Raw genomic sequence first — 11,786 nt, forward strand, 5'->3', positions numbered from 1 at the left:
CCTTTAGGCCCCTCAACACCATTCGTAAATCCCTCTGATCGGTGAAAGATCCTGTTGACCCGATGGACATGAAGGGTGTCTACTTGATCCCTTGTTCGTGTGGAACCCCCTATATCGGGGAAACAGGACGCTCCATCCATCAGAGGATAAGCGAACATGCAGCTGACCTAAGACATGGGAGAACCAAGTCTTCAGCGTTAGCAGAGCATGTGGAAAAGACCAAGCATCAGGTTTGTATTGAGGAGGCCAAGGTTGTTGCTAAGATTGCTCAATTCCATCATCGTAAATTCAGGGAAGCTATTGAGATTGAAAGAAGGCCTAACAATCTCAATAGAGATGACGGCTGGAAAATCAGTAGCTGTTGGATCCCTGCCCTGTCGTCTTAGTCTTTCCCTTTCCCCCTTTTTGTTAGCTTTCTGTGTTCCCCCTGGAGCCTTCCTTCCTCCTGGGGTTGATCCGTTTTGCTCTGTGGTTTCTATTGGTCTTTTTCCTGTCCCTCCCCTTTTTATTTTTTGTCGTTCTCTCTGTTTTATTTTTATTTATTTATTTATTGATATACCTTATATTTACATGTATTATTTATTTATTTATTATTTATTATTATTATTATTATTTTTAACAATAACGGTTATGGGACGATTGTATTCATCTTGGCCTGAATGCCGAAAATCTTGTTACATAGGGGAACTCATTGCCCTGGAGCCACACTCTGAAGTGACTGAGTGTGCAGCTGGGGCATGCAGAATTCCTGAGTACCATTGGGTCCATATATTCCAAATCAGTGATTTCCCCCCCCTTGAAGATGCAAACGAATTTATTTAACAACCAGCAATAAAACATGACGATGGACTGGCTATGGAATGGGTTCCCATGTTTCTTTTCCGTCTTTCATCTTGATTCCAGCAGGGAGGAGGACAACTTTGTTGGCTTCTCTGTCCGCCTCTTTATTGTGATTTCTCAACACATGGTAGTATCTTAGGTTCTGGAAATGGCTTTCCAAGCCTATGATTCTGGTTATCAATCTTGCTAGATTAAGGTCCGAAGCTGAGGATTTGGTAGCCATTGCGCTGATGATGATCTGAGAGTCTCCTATGACGATTGCTTCTTTTATGTTTAGATCCTTGAGGGTCTGGAGACCTTGAAGGAGGGCTAAGGCCTCCGCTTGAACGCTGGAGGCATGTCCTAGACCCCAGGCATAGGAGTGAATTTTTTCTCCTATCTGATTTAGAACGACTCCTCCTGCCCCAGCTTTGCCCGGATTACCCTTTGCTGCCCCGTCAAAAAAGAGGGCATGCCTTACATGCATTTTGATCCAGCCTTGCATTTCTTCTTCAGTTTTCCTTATCTGCCAGTCTTTAATGTTTGGGGTGGAGTTGGCGGCTGGCTGGAATCGAAGGCCTAGAGTCGATCCCCAATCGATGTCATGCTGACTCAGATTTGAGTCATCTTTGATATCTGCCAAGCACTCCTTAATTTGACATTTAATTTTATTTTCTAAGATCCTGTGGCTATGATCAGTGTTCCTGAAAATTCTTCTGTTTCTTTCAAGCCATATCTGCCAGCTTAAGATCTTAGGGAGTATCGCCCACGCTGTTCTGATTACCTGATTTTTAGAAGCTGGGCCAGGGTAAATGAACGCCCAGGTTGCAAAGAGTTCCGCCATAGTGCCTGGAAGCTTGAAATTCGGCCTTGATATGAGGGAAGTCCAAATCTGCTTGGTAAAACTGCAATCCAGGAATAGATGAATAACTGTCTCAGCATTATCTCTGCACAGCGCGCAGATGGAAGGGCCATAATAACCTTTTTTCTGGAGGGTATCGTAGGTAAGGATTTTGGCATGACAAAGCTGCCAGGCGAAGAAATCCACCTTCGGCAGTGATGGGATACGCCATACGCCTCTCCATGGAGCCGGATTGGGAGGAACGTATGGGCGTTCGATCAGCTTATTGTAACCCTGCGCGACTGTGTATCCTTTTACACTTGTGCCCCAACCTTTCTGATCTTTGTGCCTCGTATGAGTGGGCGCCAAACCGTGCAGACAGTCCATGAGCGTGGCGCAGTCTTTTAGCAGGTGATCCGGCACGTTTAACTGCTTCCAACCTGCCCAGGAGCCATCGTTCCACTGCGAAATGTCATACAGTGTGCGCAGGCGTTCACTGTCCATCCAGCTGTGCAGTTCGATGAGGGAGACTCTGCTGTCTATCGGCTCCTGGTTCATGATTCGATCACTCCATATTCGGACCTTTTTACCGTTGCCTGGGATCCAATATGAATGCTCTGTTATTAACTGTGCGGCCTTAGCATGGAGTTTCAGAAATGTTGAATTGGGCCTGTGGATGACATTTGCAAGACACCTGGTGCGGGGGCCCCTGAAGTATTTCTTCCAGAGGGCGACTTGGGCCCAGCCCGGATTGGGGGAAGTGATTTTCCAGAGGTTCTTTGCTGCCAGTGCCACGTTCTGATGGCAGAGGTTCTTGATCTTTAAGCCCCCCTCCCACAGCGGCTTGGATATGGTTTCCCAGCTAATGAGAGGGATTTTTTTCTCATTGTTCTTTCCTCCCTTCCAGAAAAACCTCCGGATGTGCTCTTCCATTTTTTTAATGATGTTTGCTGGAGCAAGGAGGCCAGCAAATTGAAAAAGGGGGAGACTTTGCAGCACTGATTTGATCAATACAGATTTACCAGCAATATTTAGCCAAGAGTAACCCCAGGCTTGAGTTTTTGTTTTGAATTTATCCAGCAGAGGTAGCCAATCTTTACTTGTGAGTTTCTTGTGATGTACAGGCAGTCCCAAGTACTTAAATGAAGACCAGGTGGAGGAGGCTGCGTAACCCAGGCATCTTGAGATATCAGCAAGCACTCTTGGGGTAATGTTCCAGCTGTATATGTGGCATTTGCTCTTGTTGACAGCGCTGCCTGTGGCTTTGCTAAATTCATCCAGAACCACTTTGAATTTTGAAGCAGAGGAAATTGTGGCAGGTCCCAGCAGCAGTGTGTCATCCGCAAACAAAGCATGATTTATGTTCTTTGCCCCTCTTGCGATGCACAATCCTATAATGTCCTGATCTTGCATTCTTTTGTTTAACAGGAAGCTGAGGACGGATGCTTGAATGACAAAAAGCAGAGGGGAGAGAGGGCACCCCTGCCTAAGACCTCTCGATGCTTTGAAGAAATCAGTGGCTCTTCCATTCACTAAAGGGGCGATCCACGGCTCCGAGATGCATGCCCGGATCCATTTAATGAACTTTTCTCCAAACCCAAATTTGCTCATAACATTCAACAGAAAACTATGATTTACTCTATCAAATGCATTGGCTAAATCAAGTTTAATGGCCATACCTTGCTCTTTTCGAAGAAGACTGGAGTGAATAGCCTCTTGGACGAGAAAGTAGTTATCCACGATCTGCCTTCCTTGGATGAAGCCTCCTTGATTCTCAGGAATTATTTTGGGGAGGATTGGCTTCAATCTGTTAGCAATTATTCTGGTGATTATTTTGTATCCGGTGTTGCATAGGGAGATCGGGCGAAATCTGTTGAAGGTGTTGGCCCCTTTTTCCTTTGGGATGAGGGCTAAGAAGGCAGAATTTGTGCTACCTCCTATTTTCTGGGTATTCTGAGATTTTTGAACCATTCTGAGCAAGTCCTTTTCTATGATCGGCCAACATACTTGGAGAAATCTAGCTGAGAAGCCATCCGGTCCCGGGGCCTTATCCGGATCCATGTCAAAGAGGGCTTTTTCCACTTCCTCTTTGGTGATTTTAGCCTCAAGCTTTTCCTTTGTTTGCTGAGATATCACTGAGGGTACCACATCTAGCAGATTTGTATTTTGGTTCTGATCCTTGTCCTCACTATACAAACTTTGGAAGTGTGAAAAGGCAGATTTCTTTATGTGCTCAAAATCTTTATAGATGTCATTCTCTTCTTTGATCTCTGAGATAATGTTGAAACATTTCCTCACCTGGGTCTGTTTGTGAAAAAAGGCAGTGTTCCTATCCCCAGCTTTGAGCCAGAGATTGCGGGATTTCAGCCTCCAGTATTCTTCTTCAGCAAGGCAAGCCTTGTGGTATCGCTGCTGCAGTTGAGATTCCTGATCCATCGCTTCCTTAGTGATTGCGTCCTTCTCCATGCTCTTTTGATGGGAGTCGAGCAAGGTTTTTAAGGATTTTCTTTCAGTGGCCGGATTGGACAGGGTCTTGGCCCATCTTTTAAGAGCTCCTTTTACCCTCCTGAGCTTTTCTTCCCATACATAGAAAGGCGAGCCTTTGACCGACTGGTTCCAACTATCTTTGACAATTTGCATAAAGCCTGGCTCCTTAATCCAAATCGGGCTAAAGCGAAACGGGATAGGGCCCAAATCCCGATGAGCTAAAAGCTCAAGCTTAATTGGCTTATGGTCCGAAGTGCTATTAGGCAGGATGTGCATTCTTGGTTCTAGTCCTAGCAGCAAGAAGGAACTTTGAATGAAAAATCTATCTAGCCTGGCAGCTATATGGCCAGGGCCTAATCTTTTGTTAGACCAAGAGTACTTACCGGAAGAGGGCTTGATATCCAGCATGTCCCAGTCCTGCAAGATGTCCTCCACCCATTCCCTAGCTGGATCTCGCACTATGCTGCCTCCCCTTTTTTCGGAGGAGTGAAGGGTGAGATTGAGGTCTCCGGCTATTATTATATTCTCCATGTTTGCCAGCTCTGCTTGCTGCCTTATGGAATCCCAACAGTTCTTTTTTTCCCCAATATTAATTGGAGAGTAAACATTGAATAGACAGAAGGTTTCCTTGGTGGCTAGATTCTGCATTTTCAGCAGTAACCAATGGGTGTTTCTAGCCTCAAATTGAACTGCAAATTTACTCATATTCCAGACAGTGCCAACTCCTCCCGAGGCCCCCCGGGCAGAGATGGCTCTTGCTTCACTTTTATACCAAATTTTCTTGCTTGACTGGAGGAAGACAGTGTCTTCCAGCTTTGTCTCCTGGACAAGAAGTATGTCTGGGCCTTCGGTTCTGATTAGGCTTCTGATAGCTTCTTCCTTAGCTTTGCTCCCCATACCTCTACAGTTCCAGGAGATGATCTTCATTATTTGTGTTTCTGGTGGGCTCCCTTGGAGCCTTGGGTCTGATTTTTCATCATCTTTGACTTTGGCGCCAGCAGTTTTTCCAAGGTTGGTTGGCTGCCCTGTAGTTTTTCTTTGTAGGTCTCCTGCTCCCTTTTTTCTCTGTCCGTTTTCCATCCTCTTGTAGATCTTCTTACTGAGGATTGGGATTCTCCTATTTCTCCTTCCTCTTCTGACTCTTCAGATTCATGCTCTTCTTCCGCCGCTTCTGGATTCTTTTCGTTGGGATCTACAGCTCCTTTAGAGGAGGTTGAGGGGGTACCTTTTTCTGGTGAGGCTGATTTGTGGACCTCGGTCTCCTGAACCATTTCTGTCTCTTTTTCGAGCTCGATCTCCTGGGTGCCCTCTGTTTGCGAACTCAGAGGGTCAAATTTATTTGCATGCACAGTCTTAATCGGTATCTGATGGGCAGTAGGTTGATGAGTCGCTTTGCCGGTAGGGCCTCCCGATTTCTGGTTTTTAGATTGAACTTTGGTTCTCTTGACCTGGTTCCATCCTTCCTCCCTCCCTTGCACCGTTTCTTTGTTGGTCGGGCAGTCTCTGGCGAAATGTCCATAAACATGACATTTCCGGCATTTGAAAGGTAGTTGTTCATAATCTAGTTTCTGGAGATGCGTCCAGCTTCCGACCTTTAGTGTGATGGCCTCTGGTAATCCCACTTCCAGGTCAACCTCAACGCAGATCCTGGCACAGTCATATTGATCCTTGTTGTTAGCTCGGTCTATGAATTTCCCCAGGGCGTTTCCGATGTGACTCAGTGAATCCCAATTCCAACAGTGAACCGGGAGGTTTGGGAGCCTGACCCATACCGGGACTGCTTTTGGTACATCAACTGTCGGATCAAAGTCCGGGGTCCAGTTGTTTAGGTATAAACCCTGAGGACCCATGAAGTAGGGTCCGTTTTGGAAGATCAGTTCCTTATCTTCCTTTGATGTAAATTCGAAGAGGAAAAATCCTCTCCCCAGAAAGTATGAGGTGACATTTTCTTTGATTAGCGGCGCCCAGTTCTTATTGACCCAGCTCTCAGTGGACTTTGGAGATGGCCATAGCCCTGTAAACTGGCCGATGAGGGCCCGTTCAGCTAACGACAGTGCAACTTGGATCGGGGTTTCTGGAGGAAGGGAAATCTCCGGGATTTCATCTAGTTTTTTGACGAACTTCGCTGCATCGGATGTTCTCTTCTTTGGCAGGCCAGCCAGGAGCTGGGAGAAGGCCTCAGCAGGCGATCTCGGTGGAGGAGGCGGGGGAGGCGGAGGAGATCCCAACCCCTCCATTGAATCAACCCCAGGGTCTGAAAGATCAGCACCCGGCAGGGTCCATATGGCGGCCTGTTCTCTGCATGCAAGACACAGGATCAGGAGGCTGAGGATCAGGGCCGATCCGCTGAAGCTGGTCTCGCAGGTCGAAGTCGCAGTCCCTCAGGTGCAAACGATCCTCCAGATGCTAGAATTCTAAGGAGATGATGAGTCGAGGGTTCAAAGATCGCCTATTCTCTGCATGCAGGATCAGTCCAGAGCCGATCCGCTGGAGCAATGAAATCTTGTAGATTTATTATGTTTTATAGATAATTTAATTTTTTATTATTATTATTATTTATTTTATTCTTATTCTTATTTTTATTTTTTATTTTTTATTTTGTATTTTTTTATTTTTTTTTAATTAATTAATTTATTAAGTAATTAAGTAATTAATTAATTAATGTTTTAATTTATTTTATTTTATTTTTATTTTTATTTTTTATATTTTTTTTTTCTTTTCTCTATTTATTATTTTTATTCCTTTTTCAACTATCTTTTACCTTTCTTTTATCTTTCACCTAACTTTTATCTTGATAACCGAATATTATAACTTTATATATATATATATATATATATATATAATTTAAATAAATAAATTAAATTAAAGTTTTTATAACTAACCATTAAACGTATTTTATTTATCTATATATTTTACCTAATTTAACTTATTTCCATAAATAATAATAATAATAATAACATTAAAAATCACAATAATATTAAATTAATAATAATATTTTGACTACTAATATTAATAATATCAAGACTATATTACTAATATTATATTAATTATATTTAATAAATAATTTAATTAAACTAAAAATTACTTATATTATTAATATATAATAATTAAATTAAATTAAATAAATTACCTTTTCTAACTAACCATTTAAATTATTTTATTTATTTATATTTTTAACCTTAACTTTATGATTTTAATTGAAATATAACTTTGGTGAAAGAGTTCTGAGGCTCGGTGAAAGAGTTAAAAACATACTCTATATATTCTTGGCATATATTCTTACTCTATATATTCTTCGCATATATTCTTCGGTGAAAGTGTTCTGAGGCTCAGTGAAAAAGTTAAACACGTACTCTATATACTTCGGTGAAAGAGTTCTGAGGCTCGGTGAAAGAGTTAAAAACATACTCTATATATTCTTGGCATATTTTCTTACTCTATATATTCTTCCAATATATTCTTCGGTGAAAGTGTTCTGAGGCTCGGTGAAAAAGTTAAACATGTAGTCTATATATACTTCAGTGAAAGAGTTCTGAGGCTCGGTGAAAGAGTTAAAAACATACTCTATATATTCTTGGCATATATTCTTACTCTATATATTCTTCGCATATATTCTTCAGTGAAAGTGTTCTGAGGCTCGGTGAAAAAGTTAAACACGTACTCTATATATTCTTCGGTGAAAGTGTTCTGAGGCTCGGTGAAAGAGTTAAAAACATACTCTATATATTCTTGGCATATATTCTTACTCTATATATTCTTCGCACATATTCTTCGGTGAAAGTGTTCTGAGGCTCAGTGAAAAAGTTAAACACGTACTCTATATATACTTCGGTGAAAGAGTTCTGAGGCTCGGTGAAAGAGTTAAAAACATACTCTATATATTCTTGGCATATTTTCTTACTCTATATATTCTTCGCATATATTCTTCGGTGAAAGTGTTCTGAGGCTCGGTGAAAAAGTTAAACATGTACTCTATATATACTTCAGTGAAAGAGTTCTGAGGCTCGGTGAAAGAGTTAAAAACATACTCTATATATTCTTGGCATATATTCTTACTCTATATATTCTTCGCATATATTCTTCGGTGAAAGTGTTCTGAGGCTCGGTGAAAAAGTTAAACACGTACTCTATATATTCTTCGGTGAAAGTGTTCTGAGGCTCGGTGAAAGAGTTAAAAACATACTCTATATATTCTTGGCATATATTCTTACTCTATAGATTCTTCGCACATATTCTTCGGTGAAAGTGTTCTGAGGCTCGGTGAAAAAGTTAAACACATACTCTATATATACTTCAGTGAAAGAGTTCTGAGGCTCGGTGAAAGAGTTAAAAACATATTCTATATATTCTTGGCATATTTTCTTACTCTATATATTCTTCGCATATATTCTTCGATGAAAGTGTTCTGAGGCTCAGTGAAAAAGTTAAACATGTACTCTATATATACTTCGGTGAAAGAGTTCTGAGGCTCGGTGAAAGAGTTAAAAACATACTCTATATTTTCTTGGCATATATTCTTACTCTATATATTCTTCGCATATATTCTTCGGTGAAAGTGTTCTGAGGCTCGATGAAAAAGTTAAACATGTACTCTATATATTCTTCGGTGAAAGTGTTCTGAGGCTCGGTGAAAGAGTTAAAAACATACTCTATATATTCTTCGCATATATTCTTCGGTGAAAGTGTTCTAAGGCTCGGTGAAAAAGTTAAAAACATACTTTATATATTCTTGGCATATATTCTTACTCTATATATTCTTCGCATATATTCTTCGGTGAAAGAGTTCTGAGGCTCGGTGAAAGAGTTGAAAACGTACTCTATATATTCTTCAGTGAAAGTGTTCTGAGGCTCAGTCAGTTACCAAAGATTACCAAGGGCAGACGGGCGATCTGCAGTCAAGTTTTCTGATATCAGGTGCACACATTCCTTATCTTTTTCTTTTTCTAATACATATTTGCTCATATAATTTCAAGTATGATTATTTTGCCACAGTTACCAAAGATTACCAAGGGGAGACCTAGCACAGTTACTCTACAAGGCCTTTATGAGTATATAGAGTCTTTAGAGAAACGTAGAGAAGAAAGAGAAGCCAAGCTACAAAAAGAGTTAGAAGCCATGCTGGAAAATAAATTTGCATCTCTTGAAGACATGATCCAAAAACAAATAGAAAATAAAATAGAACTACTAGAGAATAAAATGGAGGCAATTGGAGACTGGACTGCAAGTTATAGAAAAACATAACCAAGATACTAACCAACCATCCCAGCAAGGAGATGCTGATACTTTAGAGAGTCTTAAAATGAAAGACATGATTAAAGAACTAGAAGAAAAAGTTAATAGCCACCTCACCCTAAATAATGTGGTAGATAAGTTAGATATCAAACCAATTAAAGATGAAATGAAAAAATTAATAGAATTAGACCACGAACGTAACAAAAGGGCCTTAAACCTTATAATATTCGGTTTAAAAGAGGAAGTAGATGAGGATACTTTAGCCTTAGCCCAGACAGAACTACATAATAGATTACAAATTGAAACATTGTGTCTCACAGAAGCAACAAGGTTGGGGAAATTAACCGAGAATAAAGGAAGACTAATCCACATAAAGGTGAGCTCCACTGATCATAAGCACGACATACTTAGTAAAACCTCAAGTCTAAAAGGAACGGGAATATTCATAAATGAAGATCTCATTCCAGAAGACCAAGCAGAATTAAGAAAGGAGGTTCAAAAGGTAAAAGAAGCTAGAAAGGAAGGAAAATGGGCAATAATCAGAAATAGAAAAGCCTTTATTCGAGATAGAAACCAAAAAGATAGTAATCAATAGCAATTAAACATGCTCCGGATCCTTTCTTGGAATTGTCGGGGCTTCCCATGGAACAAAGGCCCCAAGCTAAGTTGGATTTCAAATGATGTTGATATTATTTTGCTTGTTGAAACTTGGGAGCACGAAGAATCTAAGGTCCCTAACATAGATGGCTTTACGCTATGGTCTACCTGGAACAAGCGATCCTCCCGTAGAGGCATTAGGGGAATAGCTTGTTATATTAAGAAGAACATCTCCCCCCATGTTAGGATTTATAAAAACGACCCTCACAACCAATATAGTTGGATAGAGATCAAAGACATTAATAATAAAAAGTCCTACATAGCAATATGTTATTTTCCCCCCATTAATTCTAACTTCTATAAGAAGAAGAATCTAGATAAAACTAACCCTTACAATGGTTTAGAGAATGATATTTCTAGCCTAAGGAATGACGGTAATATCCTTTTAATAGGTGACTTTAATGCTCGAACTTCAAACAACCAAGCTATTATTCTAAGAAATCATTCCAACCCTAATCCTCTTTGGTTAGATGAAGACCCTACTCTAGCTAGCAGGTACAAAAGGAACTCTGAAGATCTCGGGGAAAATTTGTTTGGGTCGGAGCTAGTCAAGCTCTGTAGTGCTCAGGATCTCATAATTTGCTACGGTCTAAAGAAGTGGCCCAATTCTAGCAAGATGACCTGCATCCATGGGCTTGGTAGCAGCGTGGTAGACTATGTTATTTCCGATCTCCCATTATACAACGAAATAATAAATTTTGACATCTTAAACGACCATGAACCTGACTCTGATCATAGGCCTTTACTTATAACTCTCAATTTTGTCATGCATAGAGTTCCCATAGAAAATAATACTTATAGCCAAAAGAACTTAATATTTGATAGAAATAAAAATGATCTCTTTCTAAATGAATTAAAAACTAATTTGCTTCCTTTATCTAATATAGACAACATAGAAGACCTCTATCATAATTTTACTACAACCCTCTCATATTCTATTAACAAGTTCTCAATTGAAGTTTCAAATAATAAAAGAAATAGCAAAACCAATCCATGGTATGACAATGTTGGGTCCCTATAATACTAGTGATTACCCCATTAATATTGTAGTTATACCCCTTATTTATATTGTTGTGCCCCTATTACCCCCCATATTGTTATTTCTGTGCCCCATAGAAGCCCCCTATTGTTATTTGTGTGGCTTTATATTATTATTGTTAGGTCGGCTGGATTATATTGTGACTCCTTAGACTCCTATATATAGAAAGGAGGTTTTGTCATTTGTATCATCCAAGAATTGTTCATTTATGTAATGTAAAGGAGGTTGCCCCCTCGAAGAGGCTGAATTCTAAGGCGTGGATCTCTCTTTTCTATCTTTTTGTGAGCTGGTTTCATAACATTTGGTATCAGAGCTTTGGATTCTAGGGTTTCGCTGCTCCAAACAGGTCATCGTGGCATTTTCGCTATAATTTTTTTTCTGTGATGTTTCAGAAGTCGCAAAAAAAACTCATTTGAGAAGAATTGGCGTTGAACCTTGGGTCCAAATTTCAGAGCTTTTCGCGCGATATTTTCGGAGATATGATCTGAGGAAGTTGGCCTTTTTGCAGACTCCTGAATTACATTCAAAACAGGTGACCTGGGGAAAATCGTCATAACTCTCTCTCTGAGGATCGGATTGAAATTTCGTAAAAAGGTACAGTAAGAGGACGGACTTTAGTTTCTTGTATGTGTGTTTCAGATTCAAAAGTTGAAACAATGACTCGTGGCACGTCGTACAAATTCGCTCTACTGAACCAGTCTAAAAGCAAGT

At 40.3% G+C, this 11,786-nt stretch overlaps 1 protein-coding gene across 1 annotated transcript; it reads right to left on the bottom strand.

Annotated features, from left to right (window-relative positions):
* Positions 1 to 853: 853 nt before the first annotated feature.
* LOC149248744 (uncharacterized) lies at positions 854 to 6,384 on the bottom strand. Its single transcript, XM_089450903.1, has 2 exons — positions 5,288 to 6,384; positions 854 to 5,048 (listed from the first exon to the last, which is right to left on the bottom strand). Exons 1-2 carry the CDS (start codon positions 6,382 to 6,384, stop codon positions 854 to 856), a joined length of 5,292 nt encoding a protein of 1,763 aa, XP_089307029.1.
* Between the last annotated feature and the right edge of the window lie 5,402 nt (positions 6,385 to 11,786).

This window comes from Pinus tabuliformis, chromosome 7 (assembly GCF_031772625.1).
Source record: "Pinus tabuliformis cultivar Carrire ecotype Pingquan chromosome 7, CPIR1, whole genome shotgun sequence".
NCBI lineage: Eukaryota > Viridiplantae > Streptophyta > Pinopsida > Pinales > Pinaceae > Pinus > Pinus tabuliformis.